Source organism: Haliotis rubra, unplaced genomic scaffold, assembly GCF_003918875.1.
Source record: "Haliotis rubra isolate DU_JTF1 unplaced genomic scaffold, ASM391887v1 Scf55, whole genome shotgun sequence".
NCBI classification, from domain to species: Eukaryota; Metazoa; Mollusca; class Gastropoda; order Lepetellida; family Haliotidae; genus Haliotis; species Haliotis rubra.
Genome location: NW_025767246.1, coordinates 2,151,631 through 2,178,324, shown reverse-complemented (window position 1 = coordinate 2,178,324; position 26,694 = coordinate 2,151,631). Strand labels below are relative to the sequence as shown.

At 42.3% G+C, this 26,694-nt stretch overlaps 1 protein-coding gene across 1 annotated transcript; it reads left to right on the top strand.

Annotated features, from left to right (window-relative positions):
• The first annotated feature begins 8,557 nt into the window (after positions 1 to 8,557).
• LOC124253709 (pol-RFamide neuropeptides-like) lies at positions 8,558 to 9,259 on the top strand. Its single transcript, XM_046687520.1, has one exon. The coding sequence runs from the start codon at positions 8,558 to 8,560 to the stop codon at positions 9,257 to 9,259; it is 702 nt and encodes a 233-aa protein (XP_046543476.1).
• The last annotated feature ends 17,435 nt before the right edge of the window (positions 9,260 to 26,694 follow it).

Below are 26,694 nucleotides of genomic sequence, written 5' to 3'. Positions count from 1 at the left end.
ACCCACCAAGAGAAAACGAACCACCCTCGAAGCGTACGACGTCTTCTTAACCCCGGAGAATGTGATATGGTTTAAAAGCACGCCGATCTCCAGCTTCAGACAAGCTCTGTAGCTAATGGTTTGCTCATCGTCTTCATCTGCAATGAGATGTTAGCTCGTGGAAGTAAAGCATTCTTTGATCAGGCAAGTATTAAATACCTCTCGTCACTTAGGATCTGTAAACACTCGCCAAGTTCCTCAGCATGAAACATGGTATGATTGCGGTTTCAAACTGGCACCGTTGTGCACGCTTTGGTATAGACATGCACGGCATCAGCTGCACCGCCTGTTTCGGTAACAACACGTCAAAACCAACGCTGTACGTTTGTGCAGTTGTGCTAATGTCTTTCTAAGCACTTGTTTTCTTCAGCTGTGATATTTGTTTTCGGGCTGAGGTATGAATAGCATGCTTTCACCACTACTTTCATATATTACAGTGTGGTGTAACTGTCACCAGAGTGGAAATCGTGATGAAATCCCTTTCGCTAAACATTGACACCCCATTGAGAGCCTAATCACCTCAAGGTAACTTAATTGATAGCGACATGCAAGATTGAGGTATTCCTCATTTCGTTAAAGGGTCTCCAAAGTTAAAATAACAGACAATGTGTGAGGTGAGGTGAAATTGGGATTTACGTCGTGCTTGAGAATATTTCGCTCATATGACGACGTGCATGCGTGTGTATGTGTATGTGTGGCTGCTTGTACTAGCCCAGACTGAAGCTGGTTTTATAGTGCTAGCCCACTGAGATACCATGCCGCAGTGAAGCATGAATACAATACCAATACCCCTCTCAGACACATTATACTGACTCCGAGCCGACCAGTCCTTGTTGTACCCATTAATGCCGAGCGCCAGGCAGGGACCAACAAGTACCATATTTTAACGTCTTTTGGTATGACGCGACAATGTGTAATAGAAACAGGCAATGCATACGTCAAACAGAAGATGGAAGGATAAGACAACTGTATATTAAGAAGCTGTATAGGAACTTCCTCTTGTAAAGTTTCATCTGGAAAACACGTGCTCTCTCAGTCCTGGAGATAAGCGTTGACTTCAGACCCAGCCCATCATTACTGGTGTATAAACAGAATCCCTATGCAAATATGGAGAGTTAAAATTTCGACGGGAAGAGTGAATGAGTCAGGATCGCAGACTTGGTTGACATATGTCATCGTATCCCAATTGCGTAGATCGATGCTCATGCTGTTGATCACTGGATTGTCTGGACCAGACTCGATCAAATATTTACAGACCGGCGCCATATAGCGGGGATAGAGCGGCGTTAAACAAACCAACCGTATAACATGTAAATAACAAGTACCACCGTCTAACGTCACCGGCCAGTTAATGGAACTACTGACCACAGTAAAGAGCCTCCCGCGGCCTCTTTACAAAAGCTGTTCGTATCAGTTTCTGTACTTTTAGTGCTTCGCATCAGGTGTCCAATCACACATTCTATCAGACACGTGCACACGTGTTTGGCAAACGAAGTTACTTTTACAACACACCGCTAAACCACACGCTATAATTGGACGGCGGTATACGCGGAGTTGTCTCCTCTTACCCCCAACGACGAAAACCAGGGTCGAGACCAGCTGAACAGATAGACCATTATAGAAAGTGTTAGCTTAATTTGCTGTGTACGTAGACGAGATTACACAATTACATTTATGCATTACTTGCTCAATTTCCTACAATCAGCCATCTGCTGACGTCCACCTATCCAAGCAACGTTAATAATCGTCACGTGGCGTACTACAAGGGTTGGATTTCGGAATAGATTAAAGGCTTATATATTAATTAAAACTAATTCCTAGAGAATAACGCAACACAAACAAGATATTTGTTATAAGCCTTTGTTGGCCGTGCAGAGTTACAGACTTAATGGCGAGACCCTGATGACTTCAGGCCAACTCTGTACTGTGTTATCCAATAGATAACAGGGTACATAATGTCCACCTAACACAGTCTACTTGATAACTTGATGTTTTTGTTACTGACAGTTTAGTGTGTATTCAGGTCTTCTGTGGCTATTTTTGTTTGTTTTAGGAAGGCCCAAGCCTGTTGCCTCCACTGCACCTGTTGCAACAATAGCAACGGATATACTGTGTATCTTGTATTTGTAACATACAAATCTAGAATCTAGAAGTCTCATTTAGACAAGTGTCATGGAAAGGGGTATTTGCAACATATGTTTGTAGTTTTAACTAGCTGTGTTTGAAAGGTGTTTGTAACGTTTAAACAAGGTGTCTTTGCAAGAAGGTATTCTTAACGTTAAAACTAGGTGTCTTTGAAAGAACTGACTGACTGAGTTTGGTTTTACGCTGCTTTTAGCAATATTCCAGCAACATCACGGCGGGGGACACCAGAAATGGGCTTCACACATTGTACCCATGTGGGGATTTGAACCCGGGTCTTCTTCGTGACAAGCCAACGCCTTAACCATTAGGCTACCCCGCCGCCCCGCCGCCCTTCTTTGAAAGAAGGTGTAAGGTACATTTAAACTAGGTTTCTTGATAACAAGGATAAAAAGATGTTAGAAACATTTATAGGTATCCTTAAAAGAAGACGTTTAAAACGTTTCTACTAGGTGTCTTGTAAGATGTTTGAAACGTTTCTACAAGGTGTCTTGTAAGATGTTTGAAACGTTTCTAGTAGGTGTCTTGTAAGATGTTTGAAACGTTTCTAGTAGGTGTCTTGTAAGATGTTTGAAACGTTTCTAGTAGGTGTCTTGTAAGATGTTTGAAACGTTTCTAGTAGGTGTCTTGTAAGATGTTTGAAACGTTTCTACAAGGTGTCTTGTAAGATGTTTGAAACGTTTCTAGTAGGTGTCTTGTAAGATGTTTGAAACGTTTCTACAAGGTGTCTTGTAAGATGTTTGAAACGTTTCTAGTAGGTGTCTTGTAAGATGTTTGAAACGTTTCTAGTAGGTGTCTTGTAAGATGTTTGAAACGTTTCTACTAGGTGTCTTGTAAGATGTTTGAAACGTTTCTAGTAGGTGTCTTGTAAGATGTTTGAAACGTTTATACTAGGTGTCTTGCAAGATGTTTGAAACGTTTCTAGTAGGTGTCTTTGAGAGAAAATGTTTGAAACGTTTAAAGTAGTTGTTTCTTAAGGGATGTCTTTGTAACTTCTAAGCTAGATGTCTTCGAAAGAATGTCTTTGTAACTTTTAAACTATACGTGTCTTGGAAGAGGGTTCTATTATGTATTCTCAGAAAGACAGGAAACATTAAATAAGGGCCTTTACAAATACCCGGAGGAAAAATATGTACAGCCATATTCCACAACGATCGTGCAGCGACTGAAGTCGCTCAGTAGCATTTATCTCCGGTGAGTCAGCTCCAAAGAAAAAACGTTTTGGCCGAGACGACTTTACTGCCCTCGATGTGTTATAAATTTTTATCAATTTATAATCAGCGGAATCTTTGCACGTTTACCCCGTAGACGAATATCAAAATGTCGTTTAAAGTTTGAACAAAATCAGTAAATGGGCTATTGTCATACCGGAACTTCTTTTTCATTAATCACTTGATTGTCTGGAATGTTTCCAGACTTCCATGCATCAGGCCATAAATACTTCTTTTTTATACTTATATGAGTGAGCGGATCTACCGGTAGTACATGACCTGCCCACCCTCCTTTCCGGGATACCCGTGAAGATCCGGGTTAGAATATTGATCTTCAGTAACCCATGCTTGTCGTAAGAGGCGACTAACGGGACCGGATGGTCAGGCTCGCTGACTTGGTTGACATATGTCATCGGTTCCAAATTGCGCAGATCGATGTCCATGCTGTTGATCACTGGATTGTTTACTCGACTCGATTATTACAGACCGCCGCCATATAGCTGGAATATTGCTGAGTGCGGCGTAAACCTAAACTCACTCACTCACTCCTTTCCGGGAACACATGGTGTCATCACTGATTTCCAGGGGTCAGGTCATACTTTTCGCGACCCCTGAAGAATTGGTCTTCGGCAACCCATGCTTGTCGTAAGAGGAGACTAACGGGATCGGGTGGTCAGGCTCGCAGACTTGGTTGACACATGTCAGCGTATCTCAATTGCGTGCGTCGATGCTCATGCTGTTGATCACTTGATTGTCTTGCCCAGACTCCATTACTTACAACCCGCCGCCATATAGCTGGAATATAGCTGAGTACGACGTTAACGAACAACCAATCCAATCATGCTTTTCACCGTCACTTTGACTTTTACGCCCTGTGAATGCATGTTAACCGAAACTGGTCATACTCTGTACGGAACGTTATATATGTGTTTCATTAAAACACTAAATATTTTAGTAAGGACCAAGGACTTGCGATATGCATCTGTGGACCAAATGGTGACTGCCTCACCTTCATAGTCCTGGGCCCAATGCTAGAAAAGTCCTATCTTTTAGGGCCGGTGGGGTAGCCTAGTGGTTAAAGCGTTGGCTCGTCACGCCGAAGACCCGGGTTCGAATCCCCACATGGGTACAATGTGTGAAGCCCATTTCTGGTCTTCCCCGCCGTGATGTTGCTGGAATGTTGCTAAAAGCGGCGTAAAACCAAACTCAGTCAGTCAGTCAGTCCTATCTATCAGGATCAGCAGCAGTGTTATCTAGTAATTAGTATGACACCTCCCACGCTCAAGACATATGGAACTAGCCAAAGCATGTTTCAGGTTACTAAAAACAAACACAGTTTACCCAGTCGCTTAACCCACACAGTCCACATGCCCACAACCAACTGCCTGTATATTAACCCTGGACTAATGGACAGTGACAAGCACCTGTGTTCAACATGGTCAAGATATGCAGTGTGGGTGATAAGGTCGGGTGTGTCGTATTACTTGATGTTGATACTATCTCTACCTGTATGTCTATCTTTCTGCGTCCGCTGGTCTTCTTGGCATTTGAGGGGCGGTGGGGTAGCCTAGTGGTTAAAGCGTTGGCTCGTCACGCCGAAGACCCGGGTTCGATTCCCCACATGGGCACAATGTGTTAAGCCCATTTCTGGTGTCCCCCGCCGTGATATTGCTGGAATATTGCTAAAGGCGGCGTAAAACTAAACTCAGTCAGTCAGTCAGTCTTGGCATTTGAAACAATGTTTGCTGTGAAAGAAAACAAGGCCAGGAAGTTTAAATCAAGCTTCAGGTATATCGATCATCTGATGTCGTTCAAAAACGGTTCAATAACCCTTCGACTGATTTACTTAGATGAATTAGAAGTAGGTGAAACCGCCTCATATGGTGAAAATTCACATCTTATAGTTTGAGAGTGACATAACCCCTCATTAAGGTTGTATGGCTGGAAGGATGAGTTCAACTTTCTCACTGTCAACTTTCCCTTTATGTCAAGCAGTAATCACGTAGCCTTGGTGTCTACATATCACAACTTTGAGCTAAAATCTAGCAATCTCCTTCAACGAAAATATTAACGAGGGTAATACGAGTCTTGCCCTTGTTTGATCAAGGTTACAGCATTCGAGATCTTCCAAACGTTTCTGTTGGAGGACATTTCCATCTCGATTCAGTGACAAACATTATGTCCGATGCAATTCATTGTTGTACTTACAATATGTTCCCGTTTTAGATAAACGATTGACACGCCTTTGCATGTGTTTGTGACAGGTGCCCGGATTGGACAGAACACACGCTAACCTTATCTTGTATCATCCCAGTTTGACAGTTGTTCATGAACACATGTTCATAATATGCTGGGAACTGTTAAGAGGATTCTGCTTTTAGAAGATCTGTCATATGATCATGGAACAGGTCTTGGTCGCTTATAGTTACAACCTTGCACTTGCATACACAGCTTCCAGGTGTGTAGATTGTGTAAGCTTCTTCAAATGTGGAAGCTGAAAGCATTGCGCAATTTAATTAGTGTTAAAGGAGACACGAACACTATTTAAATCTTTAATGAACTAGAAAAAGGTTCACGGGGCGTGAATGCTGCAAAATATGGACTTTCTATTCTTTAAAAGATGGAGCGAAACAAAGGTTCTATGGCTAAGTCTCACATCTTTTTGGAGATCGAGAGACTGACCGTGTCAAACGCCAAACACTGTATTATAAAAGGGAATGCATAAATTTCGTGTTACCTCCGTAATATTGGTTCCATATTGCTGAAAGCGACGTAAAAGAATATTCATTCACTCCTGTAGGAACCGGAATACATGGTATACCAACATAAGACTGACTGACTGAGTATGGTTTTACGCCGTTTTTAGCAATATTCCAGCAATATCACGGCGGGGGTCACCAGAAATGGGCTTCACAAATACCAACATAAGAACGGTGATGTAACATATATAGATTAACACGTGCAAGACGTGTTATTAACACGTGCAACACAAAGGCCATGACAACCACGAGGACAGGTATGGTGTCGACACAACACAAAATTCACAATCGCTTCGAATCTGGGATTTGAATCCATGAGCATAGGATTCTGATACGCTTAAGGGACGCAACTCTGAACAACAAATTAGACGACTGTGTCCCTTATGAAGGAATATGTCCTGTCATATACTCTTTGGCAATATAACCGTGATATAAACCATGTTTTTTATGTGTTTGTTTTTCAAACCTTTGTGCTCGCTTTGAGCATGCCCCTTTGTGGTATGGAGTATTGCGCAGTATAAGTACCCTCATTATTATTATCATTATCATTATTATTATTATCATTATTATTCGATGGCAAAAGCGTTTGTTGAAATAAGAAATAAAAACGTATATAGTTAAGCGGAATAGCCTCTTGTAAGGTGCAACGCCTGTTTATTTTAACGTTTTCTAATTTCCCCCAAGTCTAAATTGCAATGTTATCTTAGCTTAAATGAAATTCGATAAATTCGTCTTATGTCAACAGGTCGTACAAAAAGGTAGTCGCAAGATGCGGATGTTGTTTTTCTTCAAACCGGCCCCTCTCTCATTCTGCATAATGGCTGATGTATTTTGGGGGAAAATGTCAATTTAGTACTCTCAGTTAAAATTAAAGGGGCCTTTCCACAAGTCTTTCCCGTGAGTGACAATCTTTATGGTAAATTTACGAAGCGAATATTCATACTATTGAAGTTAGAGGCAATGTATATAAGCAGTCATGCTCCCAGTGGACTTTTGTTATGGTGGACCTCTTTACACTGGACATACATAGAGTGCAACCTTGTTTATCCGAACATCTTTTCACCAGATGAGGAATCAAGACCTCCTTACAGACATAATCTGGGCCCGCTCACACCAGATATACACAGTGTAACTATGGCAATATGTACCTCCATACACGTGGCATGAATACAATGGGACCTTGCACATTCTTACATCGAACACACACACACACACACTCACTCACTCAATCATTTTGCACTCATTTACTTGCACTCATTTACTTGAACCTCTGTACACCGGAACCCGTGAAGATCCGAGTTATAATTTGTCTTCAGTAAGAGGCGACTAACGGTATTGGGTGGTCAGACTCGCTGACTTGGTTGATTCATGTCATCGTGACCCAATTGCGTAGACTGATGCTCATGCTGTTGATCACTGGACTGTCTGGTCCAGACTCGATTATTTACAGACCGCCGCCAATATTGCTGCGTGCGACATTCAGCAACGAACCAACCAACCAATCTTTATACCGGATATACATATACTTTAGCCTTGCCGATCCTAACCTTTTAACACAGGAGACTCGTCAGACTCTGTCAGTCTAAACTTCCTTGAGTCTGGGTTGGATTCCATGCTCGTGGGATTCACCAAAATGTTAAGCGGCTAAGACCTTCGGGCTTCCCTCCCACATTAACCTGCCCGTCGTGATTTAACTGAACTACAGATGTGACGAAAACCTCAACTCTACCAGCACAGCGGCAGACACTCATCACACCGTGGGCGATTCCGTGGTGCGCGTCCGGTGTCTGCTACCAAAGGTTAATGTCACCTGCAAGAGGTGTCACGACACATGCAGGAGGTGTCACTCACGCTGCAAGTCAGTATACGGCTTGTAAACATTAAATCATAATTTCACCATACAAGGAGCTCCCCGCTGAATCCCCGCATCTTTCGTCAGAGACACAGAGTCTAGCCTTATTCCAGAAAGTGGCTTTAACGAAAACATGAAATAATACGATCTGGCTTTTCAATTGAAATCAAAATTACAGGGGGCATCTTTTCGTTCGTGTCTCCTTAACATCAAAGTTTTAGAAACTGAGTTTTTGTCAAACAGCATACAGAAGAACACGCTAGCATTAGGAATGTAATGTGTTAATTAGGTATTGATGAAGAAAGCATAATTACCAGTTTTATGGCGACGCAACCCAGGCAGCAAAAAACATCTTCTCTACAGCTGGGTGGCAATATACTCTGTAGACTAACGCATAGTCTCTGAACATATTTAATTTTGGTAGAAACAAATAATACCTTTTAAATTGACAAGGAGCCCGAGTGAGATAGGAGATTCAGAACCTGAAGAAATCTAGACTTGCTTCATTTAGGGCTTTAGCGGAAGGAGAAGAATGGGCTGGCGGAAGGAGAAGAATGGGCTGGCGGAAGAAGAATGGGCTGGCGGAAGGAGAAGAACGGGCTGGCGGAAGGAGAAGAACGGGCTGGCGGAAGGAGAAGAATGGAATGGCGGAAGGAGAAGAACGGGCTGGCGGAAGGAGAAGAATGGACTGGCGGAAGGAGAAGAATGGACTGGCGGAAGGAGAAGAAGAATGGGCTGGTGGAAGGAGAAGAATGAGAAGAATGAGCTGGCGGAAGGAGAAGAATGGGCTGGTGGAAGGAGAAGAATGGGCTGGTGGAAGGAGAAGAATGGACTGGCGGAAGGAGAAGAATGGGCTGGCGGAAGGAGAAGAATGGGCTGGCGGAAGGAGAAGAATGGGCTGGTGGAAGGAGAAGAATGGACTGGCGGAAGGAGAAGAAGAATGGGCTGGAGGAATGAGAAGAATGGGCTGGCGGAAGGAGAAGAATGGGCTGGTGGAAGGAGAAGAATGGGCTGGCGGAAGGAGAAGAAGAATTGGCTGGCGGAAGGAGAAGAATGGGCTGGCGGAAGGAGAAGAATGGGCTGGTGGAAGGAGAAGAATGGGCTGGCGGAAGGAGAAGAAGAATGGGCTGGCGGAAGGAGAAGAATGGACTGGCGGAAGGAGAAGAAGAATGGGCTGGCGGAAGGAGAAGAATGGGCTGGCGGAAGGAGAAGAATGGGCTGGTGGAAGGGAAAACAATGCAGTTCAGGGACTGTGAGACAGACCTAGACCTAGTCTGTCTCACAGTCCCTGAACCACATTAATTTCCCTACTGCCAAGCCCTCTCTACAGTGCTAAAGCCCTAAATAAAGCAAGTCTAGATTTCCTCAGGTTCAGGATCTCTGGTCTCCCTAGGGCTCCTTTTCAATATAAATGGGCTTGTTTGTTACTATCAAAATTATATATATTCAGAGATTAAGCATTAGTCTAAGACAGACCATATTCACAATTGCAGTACTGTCACATGGTGCAGTGTTCACTGTAGACTAACGCTTAGTCTCTGAATATACATATATAATTGTGATAGAAATTAATGAAACTAATGATTTTAAATTAAAAGGAGATCCTGTGAGATGGGAGATTCAGAACTAGAATGTTGCTATAGCGTTGCAGAAAGGTATGGTCCGAAGGAAAACAATGCTGTTCCGAGACTGAGACAGACTATCTTCTCAGCTGAGATCATTACCTAAAGGAATTCAATCTTTCGATCTTTCTTTTATTCAGTAGAAAGGCCTTCGGCCCATGTGCAAAGTTAACATATTAAATACATTTATAAGTTGCTAACAGTCAAACAACAACTGCGCAAAATCAAGGCATCTTTAACATATTTTGAGATGGACAGTATATGAGTTGGATTATCATTTTGAAGGTCATAGATCATGACATCTTCATTAATGTATATAGGTATATTTTCAAAGTATTTAACGCGTAATAAATGCGTCTTTATATACTGGGCATTTATAGAGGAAATGCAATTCATCCTCTACAGAATTTGATTTACATATCTTACAATAGCGATATTGACGTAGAATACCGTCTCGTCTACCAATATTTTTTATAAATGGGTAGCTCACCAATTCTTAGTAAAGTAATCCTTCGACACGAACAAAACAGTATCCGTGGTCTGGATTTCATAGTGTCGGCCCGTAGAGCGGAATGCGTTCTATATAAGTTGGCTAGCACAATAAATAACAGACCAGCACAAATATCTACAGAAACACAACAGCATGTACATGAAATAACCTAGAACGCTGGAAAAATAACGATGTCGAATTTATAGTTTAAACACATCGGTAAAATGCAAGTAAAACATTGCACCGACAATATAGAGCTTACCCTGAATCCCCATTTGGTTGTGTGGAACACTTGGATAAGTCGAAACATTCAGGTACTTAAATGTATTTGATTTACAATGGGCAATAGCCTTGCTCAAAGTCCATGGATTATTAGCAAGTAAATCTCTATAACAGGCAAGTCTAGATGCCGCCTGCTTCCCTGGGTCTGTTGCGCCTGCAGAATATACGCTTTTGGGTTTCTGTTGACATGGCTATCATTAGCTAATATTTCCGCAAGCTGACATCCTTGAATACTGACAAAACGCTATTTTCACCGACTGTTTACTCACTGTTGTGGCGTGCTCCATGTGCATCAATCGGAAGCGATCGTACTTAAAATAGCATGCGGAATCGTTCGGGTACAAAACGTTTTCGAGATAAACTGACTGATTGACTGAGTTTGGTTTTACGCCGCTTTTAGCAATATTCCAGCAACATCACGGCGGGGGACACCAGAAATGGGCTTCACACATTGTACCAATGTGGGGATTCGAACCCGGGTTTTCGGCGTGACGAGCCAACGCTTTAACCACTAGGCTACCCCACCGCCCCCTTTCGAGATAAAAGTTCAAAAGGTATGTGTGTGAATGTTAACTTTCGCGATTTGGTAAGCTGTGTTCTGATTGGTTCATTGAAAAGGTCAGCTGACGCCACCTTCCACAAGGTTTTGTTAGACCAGGGAGACTCTATATCCCTGGTTAGACTCAGTGTAGCAGTGTAGCGAATAATACTGAGCCTAAGTTTACTTAGACTGACCCTCTCATAACAAGCACATTATCAGTTGGCCTGTTTGTGGTCTTGTCTGTCGGTGCTTTAGGTCTTGTGAACAAGAATGTTGGTGAGCCATTAGTACCATACCACAGCAGTGTTGGGGGAAAACATTGGCTTGGAACACTCATGGTTAAACGTTCGAGCATCACGCTTCATTCACATCCGGGTTGCCAAAAGCAACGTTTCTGATTTACTGGTAAAGGAGCTTAATACAGTTCAAGCATACTATAGCTGTTGTTGCCGTCTGTCATTATTCCCAGGATAGCATATTTCAAATATGGTGCGTGCGTGCGTGTGTGTGCGCGTGCGTGCGTGTGTGTGTGTGTGCGTGCGTGCGTGCGTGTATGTGTGTTTGTGTTCCACGTAACCGTTTGCATCACTTTTGAAAGATACAACCGCTGTAAAATGCAACGTTCAGACCTGTGTTAACACAACCGCCTTTAGCTACATCGTTCAGATCTGCCTTAACACGGCCGCTGTAAACTACAACGTTCAGACACAGCCCCTGAAAACTGCAACATGCAGATCTGTGTTATCATTCGGAAACGGGGAAAGGCGTCTCTTCTACTCGAACTGTAACAGAAAAGTCAGTGTGCACTACAATCTGTTTGTTGGACAAATTGATTCGGAATCAATTTAGTATTTGATAACCGTGTAAATCACTTGGATCCGACAGCGTCAGAAGATGGTTTCAGATTTCCCATGAATGAAACACCCAACACCTTCAAATCTGAAAACGTTTAAATTCATCCCCTAAATCACCGCGCAGCGATACTCGCGACGCCAGCGTTCTCGGTGACGTCGCGCGTCTCTCATTGTTCAATAATAAAACCATGACTCGGACTTAAAGTCGAACATACTTCAACTTCTTCAATGTGTATTCAATTCCATCATCCAGTGTTCTCATGACCTCCGAATAAAAACAAAGTCATGTGACAGAGTTAAGCATGCTGTATGCTCTTCACAATTGAATGTCTTTTGTAATTTTTTATCGGATTTCAGCTGTCAGATGTGGATTCCTCATTTTATCAGCCCTTGAATCGTGTCACTCAACGGTTGGTGTCGAGGGCGCTTCTTCGCACGGAGATCTCATCGAACGGGCGTAATCATTCCCTAAACAGTTTAGACTGTCGACTCACATAAGGGATGAGGAAACTCAGCTTAATCAGTTAAATAGGACTTTTATCAAATCATGGTTAATATGTGCTTTGTTTTTATCAGCCACCATAATTTAGACAAATGCGTCAAACAAAAAAATATCCCTTCGGTACTTAGTCCATGTGCACTCTTATATCGTACTGACTGACTGACTGAGTTTAGTTTTACGCCGCTTTTAGCAATATTCCAGCAATCACGGCGGGGGACACCAGAAATGGGCTTAACACATTGTGCCCATGTGGGGAATCGAACCCGGGTCTTCGGCGTGACGAGCCAACGCTTTAACCACTAGGCTACCCCACCGCCCCCTTATATCGTACTGGAATAGTAGAGCGCGAGTATGGTTTTACGCCGCCTTTAGCAATATTCCAGCAATATCACGGCGGGGGACACCAGGAATGGGCTTCACACATTGTACCCACGTGGGGAATCGAACCCGGCTCTAACCTTTAGGCTATCCCTTCGCCCCCGAGTTGAAAGAGATAGGCAATCGAACACTCCATCAACAGAAGGAGTATTTTCCTACTAAAAGGCTAACGATCTATAGCATGAATACCCTTTTCGATCAATACCCTGTTTTCTAGATCTGAAGCTGGATCTAGTCATCAACCGTTATGCACTAATATGACTTGGAATCTTGCTAAATCCACCAACACCTTCTGCACAAATTATTTTTTAATTTACAAGATCTTCATTCAAAGAAAATCTGTTTCACCTACCTGAACCTTAAAATAACTATATTTCTGTGTCAGTGTGTAATATCAAATTTTATTCATTTTCTTTACAACTGCTAGTAGTCATGTTGCTATGTATTCTGCACTCTGTCGCTGATTAGAATTATCTTCTTCTTGTCGGCGGGGGGCGGTGGGATAGTCTAGTGGTTAAAGCGTTCGCTCTACACGCCGAAGGCCCCGGTTCTATTCCCCACATGGATACAATGTGTGAAGCCCATTTCTGGTGTCCCCCGCCGTGATATTGCTGGGATATTGCTAAAAATGGCGTAAAACTAAAACTGACTCTCTCACTCATTCAGTTCATATATTTGTAACTTGCTGTACAACAAACAGTTTAAATTTAGTTACTTTGAGCCCATTCCTGATTACAATATTGCTGCAATATTGCTAAAAGTGACGTAAAACCCAACTCACTCTTGTCGGGCGGCGGGGTGGCCTAGTGGTTAAAACCTTCGAAAACCCGACATGGGTACAATGTGTGAAGCCCATTTCTGTTGTCCCCTATATGGCTGGATAATTGCTAAACGCGGCGTAAAACCGTATTCATTTGCTCTCCTCCAAATAACACCCAACCGTCCTAGATTATAAGTTCGCTTCGTTCACTTTCCGGTCAACTACCAAGCGCTTGTCAGGCCAAATGGTTATTTGTTTATCACATATAAAAGATAACATCCCGTGTCGCGCACAGACACGTGTGTTTACTGTAACATACGTAACAGCAACTCAGTATGCATTCTCATAGCTGCGTCTGACGACTCCGTCCAAACGCTGTCGTCTGCTTGCCGCTTATCCAACGATCATTTCCTGAGGGGATATATCACTTAACGTAGTTTGTATCGATCTCTATATTTTGAATGTTGTTAAGGAAAATAAACGGAGATCATTGGAGGTGATTATAAGTTGATGAACTTTCACAAAAGTGGAAAAACACCAAAGATCAAACTGAACACCTCTGCGAAATCCACTTCAGAATTTACGTGGCAGACGCGACCTTCACCTTCAACGAAGTGTTGCATGGAAGATAAACAGAGCCAAGTCTGCAATGGTTTGAGTGCTATGCCGAGATTGCTTCTGACGTGTGAAGTTTTTATGTAATACGTTGAATGACTCGTGCTTGCGGCTGTTGGAATATTCATAGTTATATAATGGTGTTATAGCGAAGGCAAACACGTTGCTGGCATAATGTTTGGTTGTGAAATATTTGTATGGACAAAGCGAGAAGCTCTAATGGTTCCATCTCTCAGCTTCAAAAATCCGTTGGTAAACAAAAGCATGAGCCTGAAGAGTCGTCCGAACGCCGAGGGTGTAAATGAACATTTTCCATTCAGCGACATTGATCGTAAAACGTTTTAGTGTGTTGATACTCTTGCCTTTTAAAAGCAGCAATTTGATGGAGATCTTCCTATGGAAATACATATAGGTGTGCCTTGAAAACATCCGCCCCGGCCTCTCTCCTGCCATTTCAAATACTACACTTCCAAATACACCTCTGTGTCTGCGCCTCTCTCTCTCTCTCTCTCTCTCTCTCTCTCTCTCTCTCTCTCTCTCTCTCTCTCTCTCTCTCTCTCTCTCTCTCTCTCTCTCTCTCTCTCTCTCTGCCTGTCTCTCTCTCTCTCTCTGTCTCTCTCTCTCTCTCTCTCTCTCTCTCTCTCTCTCTCTCTCTCTCTCTCTCTCTCTCTCTCTCTCTCTCTCTTTCTCTCTCTCTCTCTCTCAATATAAAATACATCTTCAAATTCTACTCTGTTTTCAGTGTGTCACATTAAACGAATATAAATAGCGTTTTTTCAATAATCGTCCTACTTTTATTGGGATTTTCCTTTGATCAAACAACCTCAGGACACACATGCAAACAACGCCAAGGGTTTAAGATGTTCTCTCGTTTCTTGCCTCACCGAGTTTCCATTCGTGTAAACATACAAGACATTTTGTATAAGATGAGAAAGATGTGCGGCGGGTTCGAGAGCCACGTTGTAAGATTCCTTTAATGTTTATCATTAAGGTTGAAATTAAGGAAAGTTGGCTTCCGCGTTAATGTTAGCCATTAAGATTTTCGGGTTGTAATAGCAAAGGTTACAAGTCATGCATGTATTGATACGTCGTGGTCATGCTGCGACTGTTGCTGTGGTTGTTGCTGTTACTGTGGTCATACACACAAAGGTCCGTTGTGATACGACCTGCAACAACACCTTTCATAAAGACGAATGTCATCTGGTACGATCCGAATGCGATGTGCCTGCGGCGGAGTTCACCGGGAAACCCCGGAGAAGAAACAACACACAGCTCCCTGCAGGGTCCGCTCCATGCCAACACACCGCGTGGTTCTTGTCGCCCTCGGGCTGTACCATATTTACTTTGAGTGGTCAGTCTTAAGTGAAATAAACAAGTCCGGCTGACCTGGTCAATTATAAAATTTAACTCTGATGATAACCATCGCTTCTCCGTTTTTTTCTTTGTTCTGTAACCTGATACATCGCCAGTGTTTTGTTGGTGATGTTGCAAGAGCGCCGCGTCATGGGCGGCAGTCAACATGCCGCGGGGTGGGACTCGACTCCACTCCTTCTGTGGGAAAGCGCATCCTGGGTCGGCGGAAAATTGCGTTACTATTGATTTTCTTATAGTCATTTATCGGAATCAAGGAAAGGTCATAATCCAAAGTATGGCTGCTAGTTTTGGTGTGAGTCATTCAGTTCAAAACAACCGTCAGAATCGTAATATAATATATCTCCAACGACTATGGTCGATGAGGGTGTATTATTGATCATTGTCATCTTCATCACCGAGACCAACACCACCATACTTATGTTGAGGTCACAATACAAAGTTGTGATACTCTTGTTGTATTAGAAGTACTGGTAGTACCACCAGCAGCAGCAGCAGCAGCAGCAGCAGCAGCAGTAGTTGTTGTTGTTGTTGTTGTTGTTGTTGTTGTTGTTGTTGTAAATGGTGTAGTAGTAAGAGAAGTAGTTGTAATAGTTGTTGCAGTTGTCGTAAAAGATGTAGTAGTCAGAGTTGTGGAAGTAATAGTAGTAGAGAGAGAGAGAGAGTTTATTCAGTAAAGGGACCACAGGCCCATTATACATCAGGTGTACAGAATATACAATCATTAGAGCACCGTACAACATCATGAGAGCTGCACAATTATACATTTGTGGGTACGAAAACAAAGAAATTTATTTTTCATGGCAAAAAATAGATATTTTGCAAGACAATTTATAATATAAGTATACTTTGATGTAAACAACTGAGCTAATTTCACTTCAGATGGATATATGTGATAATATTTAGGGAGGATATCATTAGTAGTAGTAGTAGTAGTAGTAGTAGTAGTAGTAGTTGTCGTGATAGCTGTTAGCTGTTGTAGTAGTAGTAGTAGTGGTGGTAGTAGTAGTGGTAGTAGTAGGGGTAGTAGTGGTGGTAGTAGTAGTAGTAGTAGAAGTAGTAGTAGTAGTAGCAGCAGCAGCAGCAGCAGCAGTAGTAGTAGCAGCAGCAGCTTTGGTGATGGTTTTAGCACGTCCAACGCATAGCTTGCTGTGTGTATATTTCCCCACAGTGAATTATCTAGTGCACTATTTATGTTATTATCAATGTAATGCATATAGTCATGTTTTGTTGAAGATAATTAATTATTTGTTTATGCCAGGCGCTTCGTGGGTGTATCTGAACATTTGTTTTATCTTCTTGCATTATCTCGTACACTGAGTCCCAGGGAACAGTCGGCCAAGTCGCAGCCGTTCACTGTGCAGAGTTGTGTCCCTTGATTCACGGGTTCGAATCCATATGTTTCTAATTGACAGCACCATACCGTTTCACCAAAGTGGACACGCGGACTCACTCACTCGCACATTAAGTTGACATATCGTGATATAGCTGGAATACTGTTTAAATCATCACTCTCACTGTCACTCTCCCATCTCTCTCGCGGTCTTACTCGTATACTTGATGACCACGGTGTATTACATAATTCCATATATTTTCTCATTTTTCACACACAGCAAATACTACCCTTTCATTAATGTGGACACACCAGTTGACTATCGAGATAGTTATCGAGAACATGGAATATCCAAACCCCACCCCACCCCTGCGCCACCCCTCCGGATCAGTTTCTATTCGCATTGGACTCTATATCAAGAGAGAGCGGAAGGTCGCGGGTTCGATCCCCGACCGCGTCATACCAAAAGACGTTAAAATATGGTACTTGTTGGTCCCTGCCTGGCGCTCGGCATTAATGGGTACAACAAGGACTGGTCGGCTCGGAGTCAGTATCATGTGTTTGAGTGGGGTATTCATGCTTCACTGCGGCATGGTATCTCAGTGGGCTAGCACTATAAAAACAGCTTAAGTCTGGGCAAGTACAAGCAGCCGCACATACACATACACACGCATGCACGTCGTCATATGAGCGAAATATTCTCAAGCACGATGTTAAACCCAATTTCACCTCACCTCACCTCTATATCAAGTATATAAACTATTGGTTTTCGCATTAGCCCACGTGCGAACATGTTTTGATTACTTGCATTAACAGTATTAACCTAATAAGAAATAAATGCATCAATATACACTAAACGCGAAAAGAAACGTTACCCTCCTTCCTTAATGACGGAGCTACCTATCTTCAGCTGGCGCTGTGATGCGTGGTCGACTTCTTGGTCTGTCTACGGTGACCCCAGTCTGTCTGAAGCCCTGAATAAGTCTTATAACCGTGATACGATGGCATCCGAGGGCGTTGGCAACAGCATTGTATGTCGACCCCATCTGCACCATCCCAATGGCTCTTTCTCTCCCTTCAGCTGTTAATCGTGGCATATTTCTCGTACTTATGTATCAGATCATGTCTTCTAGTCTCTCTTTATACCCTATAGAATCATCTTACATGTGAAATGGATGTAAATACTGCTTGAATATTGCTGCGTTTTCTGTGTAAACAGAAATGGACAAATGTGACTTTCCAAGCAAAAATGTTAACAAAGATATTTTTAGATGTTCCTAAACATTTTTCACCATATCAAAGACAAGCTTTACTTGTTTTCACTAATGCAAATCAGCAGAAAATGATTTAAAAGACTGAAATCATAGGAAAAATTATTTTATAATTTTACACACTTTCACCTAAATATGAATGCATATGAGAATTGTTTTTCGTGATTTGCATAAAGCTAAAACCTTCTAACATATCTTTGATAGTTTTTCAGTAATTCATAAAGGTAGGAGGGTAACGTTTCTTTTGGCGTCTAGTGTATGTAATATTAAATATCTTCCCGTGCAGTAGTTTGTTATTTGTGTTTTCTATCTCTCTTTGGATTAAAACATTTAGCCTAATTTGGGATATTAAAGACATATCGCTATACCTGGAGATTCAATTTCATTTCATATTTTGTTTTGGTTCTTTTAACAATGCATGCTATTCCACGACTATCATGTCGCCAGGGTCAATTTGTGATACTTGTGGGAAGATGAACTGAGGTTTTATTAGATAAATGAGTGTAAAATATGCAGTTAAAAGCATAAAAGTCATATTTTTATCTAAAAAATCATCTTTCACTTCACAACTGGTGAAGTTTAAAAAGCATAAAAGGAATAAAAGTCCTATGTTCATCAAAATGTCATATTTCACTACACTACTCGTCAAAATATGGCTTTCAGACATCACTCGATGAGAAATAGATCCATTGTGTTCGACAAAAAGCATTAAAAAAAGTTGACTGTTCGATTATTAAAGTGGCAAACTCCACCCCAGCGCGTAGGGAATGGAGTTTGGCGGAACGCTATCCGAGTTGTCTCCCATGTAAACTTCCTGTAAACACGCAACATGCTCTCGAGAACTGCAATCGAGTGATCGAATGTTTTAGCGATGTCGAGCTCATTGTGGGTCGGACAATACCAACATTGTCACATAAACTGATACAATTCGAAAGAAGTACCCAAATGTAGCTAGTCACATGTGGAAGAATTATGCAGGAACACTATAAAGATTATTGCGTACGCGAAAACTGGAGCTCTTCCTCTACGTGTTAAAAATGAACGCTGACATTTTAGGGAAGGCATTTTAAATTCATTTCGTCAGTGAACAGGTGCCTAATTGGGGCCTCTAATTGTCATACTTGTAACTAATTACTGTATATAACTGAACAGAATCTCGCACTGACAATATGCCAGCCCTGTGTGAAAAGACAGTTGACGACATTGAGGACATCGTCTCCAAGCACGACCTCGGTTCCTATGACAGAGACATAGCTCGTTCGGAAGTGCTTCCACGGTTTCGCAAGTCTAAAGTTACAAAGAGAAATATCGCGAAAGAAGAGAATGTTGAAGCAGATAGTTATATTCCAGGTAAAGACTGTAACAAAACTTGTTTCAGACATGAACATGTGTGATGGGGGATGATGTGAATTTGTAAACCTCGTAGATAATTTACAGTCAATGTGAAGTAAGACTATGATTCATTTCTTGGTAAGAGTTCCTCCTGTTCCCCCATCCCAAATAATATTTATAAATATACTAAAATTATTAACAAAACGTAACACAACAATTACTAGTACTACTAGAGAACTCACAAAATGACTAAAAGTCCAAAATTTAAGTTAGGGTTAGGTTTAGAGTTAGGTTTAGGGTTGGGGGAACGGAAGGAACTCTTTCCCATCATATTTACGATATCATATATGTATCACAATGCATAGATGATTATAACAGTATTAATACAAATCGATACACTTGGTGTCAGTACCTGCATTGTGTGGCCCAGACTCAATAGACCACTGCCAATTAGCTGGAATACTGCAAAGAGTGTCAATACAATGAAATTACTTATCCTTATTACATGCATTTTTATGTTGTGTTATCATGTATGAACCTTGGAGTCAACTTTGTGTGCAGACTCTTTCAGTGTTGTCACAACCCCTAGTGTACAGTACACAACCCTGTGCACTTAAAAGAACCCACGAATCCGTTGGTATATGAGCAGATGGTGGCCACATGAATACATGCAAACACCTAGTTGTGGGTTCAGCAAGGTGCAGTGAACTTGCACAAAGTACTGTGACTATGTGTCCCAGTCCACCCAGCTGTGAAAGGGTACCTCAGGATGAGAAAGCAACAATAACTCGGTGCGCCTAGTGGCTGCAAGAGTTGTATACTCCCCAGGGAGCTGAGATTGATAATACGATGTGTAGTTGAGATTGACATCCAATGATCGAGGGAACAAATACCAGGGCCTTGAGCATGCACTAGTTGCGTGGATATGTGCGCTATATAAATATCCTATAATAATTTTCTTCAGGAACCCACAAGGTGTATGTGAAGACATGGGGCTGCTCTCACAACAACTCAGACAGTGAATATATGGCCGGACAGTTGGCTGCGTATGGCTACAAGATCACAGGTATCAGTGTTATTTTAAGTTTAACATCTCTAAAGTTTCAAATGGCAATTGGGTCCAAAAATAGCTTCTAGTCTCGACATTTATTTTAGTATTACTTTCAGTACATTTAGTCTTGAAGCAAGTGAAAACTGATCAAGCTAGATCATATCGTTTTGTTAAACTCTGTCCTCAAATGAGTAACAGAGGTCACAAACTGACAATATGTTCCTAGCAGAGGGGGGGGGCGGTGGGGTAGCCTAGTGGTTAAAGCGTTGGCTCGTCACGCCGCAGACCCGGGTTCGATTCCCCACATGGGCACAATGTGTTAAGCCCATTTCTGGTGTCCCCCGCCGTGATATTGCTGGAATATTGCTAAAAGCGGCATAAAACTAAACTCAGTCAGTCAGTCCTAGCAGAGGCAATATACAGTACCTGATAAACACTGTAAAATTTATATTAATCCCCAACAACCCACTGTTATTAGGAAGGCAGCTAATAAATGTAGAAACCGTTATTAAGGAAGGAGCTTGTACACATCCCTTAAATCTGGTAAAATGCATCTTCACATATTTTTTCAAGAGGAGAAGGAGGCTGCTGACCTGTGGCTTCTCAACAGCTGTACTGTGAAGAGTCCAGCCGAGGACCACTTCCGGAACGAGGTCACCAGGGCTCGAGAGCTGGGTAAACATGTGGTGCTAGCTGGGTGTGTTCCCCAAGGTCAGCCCAAGGCTGATTATATCCAGGTACAATGAATCTCACAAGTATTATCAAGTAACATTTGTCCATTGTTCAGACATAAAACATGCACATGTCCTTGTCTTGACGGAATTTTGACAGATTAAGGGTGATCGATCGGTTTCTATATTCAGCTGCAATGAAAGAAGACCCCAAAGACTGTGTTTCACAATTTTCATAGATGTGAATCATGTACTAAGTTTGTTTGTTTTGCTTGATTGTTGTTTAATGCCGCACTCTGCAATATTCCAGCTATCTGACATACGACAAATAATAAAGTGTGTCAGGATCTCATGATATAATGTTTTTACTGCAATTCTATTGGAGGGGATTAATTTCTCATAAGTACTTTATGTTTGAATGTAAATGAGCAGTTTTCAAACACCATGAAGGGATGACATTACACCTCTACCACAAGCTAATTTGCATATCACATGACTGTAATTTTTTCTTGTTGGAAAAGAGTACCAATGAAATCCAAGCAATCTGGCATGATGAAAACTGAAATAACATATATTTATTTTAATGTGCAGACTTGTCATATAAGAGTCTCCTGATGAGAATATTGCTAAAAGCGGCGTAAATCATACTCACTCACTCACTCACCCACCCAAGAAACAGATGGAAAAATTGTTTTAATTGGTAAAATGGATGGTGTAATATGTGACAAGGAGAGGTACTATGTTGACTGCAAGGACGTGAGGTGAGGTGAAATTGGGTTTAACGTCGTGCTTGAGAATATTTCGCTCATATGACGACGTGCATGCATGTGTATGTGCGGCTGCTTGTACTAGCCCAGACTGAAGCTGGTTTTATAGTGCTAGCCCACTGAGATACCATGCCGCAGTGAAGCATGAATGCAATACCCTTCTCAGACACATTATACTGACTCCGAGCCGACCAGTCCTTGTTGTACCCATTAATGCCGAGCGCCAGGCAGGGACCAACTAGTACCATATTTTAACGTCTTTTTGTATGATGCGGTCGGGGATCGAACCCGCGACCTTCCACTCTCCGTTGCGGAAGCTCTAACCACTACACCACGGAGGCGGTTGTTGACTGCAAGGAACTCTGTGTAGGGCAGTTTCACCAGTATGTGTTTATTCCGTCTGCAGGGATTGAGTATCCTAGGCGTGCAGCAGATTGACCGGGTTGTCGAGGTCGTGGAGGAAACGCTGAAAGGTAAAACACTTGCATAGATGAAGTCATAGTTAATGATGCTGGTTTGAACAGTATGTTATTTATTTCATGGCATGTCAGTTTGATGTGTACCCGTGAAGATCCGGGTTAGAATTGATCTTCAGTAACCCATGCTTGTTGTAAGAGGCGACTTACGGGATCAGGTGGTCAGGCTCACTGACTTCGTTGACACATGTTATCGTATCCCAGTTGTGTTGATCGATGCTCATGCTGTTGATCACTGGATTGTCTGGATTATTTTCCGCCGCCCTATAGCTGGAATATTGCTGTGTGCTGCGTAAACCTAAACTCACTCACTCACCCAGTTTGAAATAGGAGGGATGCCTCTAATTAATGCAGGCTGCAGATGTTTACAACGTTTGTGAAACTCAAAGCACAGGTGAAACATACTCACGGCAAACCTGGAAACAAACCAATGACCATAGGTTTTTTATCATGTCTAAGGGATGCAACACTTCACAATAAACTGCAGCAGCTCAGATAATAATAATGATAATAGTCCACTTATATAGCGCCATTCCAGGATGAATATCTTGCTCAAAGCGCTAAGAAGGAAAAGGAGTGTTCAGGCAAATGCTTGATGGAACAAGTGAGGTGAAATTGGATTTAACGTCGTGCCTGAGAATATTTCGCTCATATGACGACGTGCATGCGTGTGTGTGTGTGTGTATGTGCGGCTGTTGTACCCATTAATGCCGAGCGCCAGGCAGGGACCAACAAGTACCATATTTTAACGTCTGTTGGTATGACGCGGTCGGGGATCGAACCTGCGACCTTCCGCTCTCCAGGCGGGCGCTCTAACCACTACACCACAGACGGAACAAGCGAGTCTTGAGAGATGTATGAATAGGTTGCAGAAGTTCGTAGTTCTTGAGGGAGAATGTTCCACTGATAAGCTGCTGAATGGGAAAAAGCCTGTTGTCCATAACTGCACCGTTTGACTTTAGGCACAATAAATAGCTGTTGAGATTCTGAGCAGCGCGATCAGGATGGAATGTAGGGCTGGAGGAGGTCACAGAGATAAGATGGAGCAATATGAGAATGACACTGATAAGCTAGACAGAGAAGTTTGAAATTGACTCTTTGTTGAACAGGAAGCCAATGATGACAGGGCCACCCATGTACCCTCTTTTTTGTATTGACCCTCGGTCTAGTACTGAGCAGTTTCAATTCCTGCAGGACAATTAGCCTCAAGAAGATCAACTGAGAAGGTACACAGTAGGGCTGCAACGATTTGGTTCGATTCATTGAAATTCAATCTGACACCAATTTTTTCCACACAGTGAGAACGTAATTATGACTCCAAGTCAAGCAGTTTCGAGCGCTGAAATAAGGCAAAACATGATTGGTTGAAGCTGGGCTAATTATTCAATGAGAATTGTTGTTAGTAGACATCGCTAAGTTGACGATGGATTTCAAGCCGACTCTGAGAGTTAAATGAAATCTGATGAAGAATCGATTCGAAAATGATCGAATTGAGGGTCCAATATCGAAAATCGAATCAAAACAAGGTCTGGGTGAATCATTGCAGCCCTAGTGCACAGGTGGCCCAGCTGTTCTTGGCTCTGCATCCCGGTGTGCAGAGTTACATCCTGTAGAAACACCAGGAAAGTTAAACAGAAAGCAAAACAGGTGGGACACCCAAGTAGGAAGAAATAAACTTCATGAATTGAAGCCAACAATTGATTATACCTACTTGGGTTGTCAGTCAAGACGTGATGAGGTAGTTTTACGGCGATGTCGTATTGGCCACAGTCGGTTTACACATGACTATCTGCTGAAAACGGATGTAGATGGACCTCCTATGTGTGTCTCTTGCGATGAAGTGTTCACCATCAAGCATATACTTCTTGACTGTATGGACTTTTCGACTGCAAGGGACTCACATTATGAAGCCATGAATCTGAAAGATCTGTTCTCCCGCGTCAGCGGGCATCTCATTGTTAGCTACCTGAGGGAAGTTGACCTGTATCATAAATTGTAGCTATGTAATGGGAATAACGAATTGTGCGCTTTTGAATTTAGTGCTCTGACATTTTCTGTTTTTTAATAACAATGTAATGAATATGTATGCTTTCAAAATAAAACTCATTTGGACTTTGGACTTAAAATATAAAGGTAATGCTATTTTTGAGGGCATTATCATTTGCAGAAGCCCGAGATCTTCCATTAACTGCCCGACGAAGGAGGGCAGTTGAAAAAGACTGAGGGCCTCTGCAAACGATAATGCCCCCCAAAATAGCATTACCGTTATTATTGCTAAAATACAGGGAATTTGTGTTGAAAAGAAAAAGGAAACAATGAAGGAATTTGACTGTAAGTTCACTCAAAAGCAACTTCTGACGGGGTTGACGGGGTTCAATTACGTCATTGAACAATTTAAGTGACGTCACAACAGAAAGTGACGATTTCGACCTTGGCCTTTGACAAGACCACAACCTGCAACATGTCAAACTATGTCAGTGTTCGGTTTTGATCAAACAACAACTTTTATAGTGCAATTGTTAAGGTTAGCACCAGCAAGAAAGGCAATATTAAAGCTATTTAAAGCGGGAATTCGGGTTGCTTTGACTTGTTTGACCCAGAATATCTACCAGTCCAAAGTCAATGTCGTAGTATGAACCGTAAGCCCACGCACCCACTATGACGTCACTTGACAACAGAACTGATAGTGGCCCGTCGTTAAGGTTGAGCGGTCCAATATCATTTGCAGCGGCCCGCAAATTCCTGATAATGGGAGGGCCGTTTCATAATAATTCCATGTATTTTAGCTATAATGTGTATTAATTCAGACTTGATCTCGTCACTATTTGGGTGGGAAAATGCCGATGTGACGTAAAACCCAACTCAACTCACCAGAAACTTAGGGTTGTGGTTCGAATCTCAGTTCGTCCCGAGTATGTTTCTAGGTGTGTCACCACAATACCCATGGTTGTGAGTTTCCCCCAAGTTATAAAGGTTTCAGACCTAATTCTATGACTGGCATTCTAGAAGATGGTGAGTAAACAAGGAAACACACAACTTGATGGATAACAGCTTCTTGTTTGTTGTGTATAAGGGTGTTCTGAAGTAGATTGCTACACCGTTAGACTTCAGCTGAATAATAGTGTAAGAATCCACATTGAATTTCGCGAAGTACAATAAACAAGAAGTTATCCATAACGTTGTGTGTTCCATTATTGTTTAAGACCGACCGCCTCCCTGATGTAGTGGTTAGAGCGTCCGCCCGGAGAGCGGAAGGTCGTGGGTTCGATCCCCGGCCGCGTCATACCAGACGTTAAAATATGGTAATTGTTGGTCCCTGCCTGGCGCTCGGCATTAATGGGTACAACAAGGACTGGTCGGCTCGGAGTCAGTATAATGTGTCTAAGTGGGGTATTCATGCTTCACTGCAGCATGGTATCTCAGTGGGCTAGCACTATAAAACCAGCTTAAGTCTGGGCTAGTACAAGCAGTAGCACATACACATACACACGCATGCATGTCGTCATATGAGCGAAATATTCTCAATAACGACCCAATTTCACTTCACTTCACTTGTTAAGACCAGCCTCACCTCAGGGCTTTCTCCATCATTAAGCTGACATGACATGATATAAATGAACTTTGACCTGTGATTGAAATTGCGACAACTTGACCTGTGAGTTACGTGACTTCAGGTAACTCAGTCCGGCTACTTGGTCAGAAGAAACAGGATGGCAAGAAAACAGGTGGCGCCTCGCTCAGCCTACCCAAGATCCGCAGGAACCCGCTCATCGAGATCATCGCCATCAACACAGGGTACGTATGTACCACATTTTCTCACCATCATCTTCCACAACTGGGGCTGATGGGTAGCCTAGTGGTTAAAGCGTTCGCTCGTCACGCCGAAGACCCAGGGTCAATTCCCCACATGGGTACAATGTGTAAAGCCTATTTCTGGTGTCCCCTGCTGTGATATTGCTGGAATATTGCTAAAAGTGGCGTAAAACTAACCTCACTCACTCACCTCATACAAGTACATTTGTCACTGACAGAAGGTGCTTCTCCAGCTGGTCAGTTCTAAAGTTCGAAACACAGTCTAGACAAAACATTTGGAGTCTACTCATCTGACCTTTTCTCCTGCCATCCCTTTCAGTAATTTTAGAGATGTTAATATGTGGACTTTTCTTAGCTGACTTCACTTGATCTAAAGAAATTTAATTAAAACCAAACTTAGCACCAATTGCTGACTGTAAATATCCATTAGGTAAGTAACTTCTATGTAGTAGACTTAATGAAATATACATACTATTTTCACTGTAGTGCTAGGTTTAACCATGCTTAATTAAATTTGAACCCAGATGATTGAGAAAGATATAATTTTTCACATTTGCTTGCG

Excerpts from the sequence above, each read along its gene's own strand:
- LOC124253709 (XM_046687520.1), top strand. The coding sequence starts at position 8,558 with ATGGGCTGGCGGAAGAAGAATGGGCTGGCGGAAGGAGAAGAACGGGCT.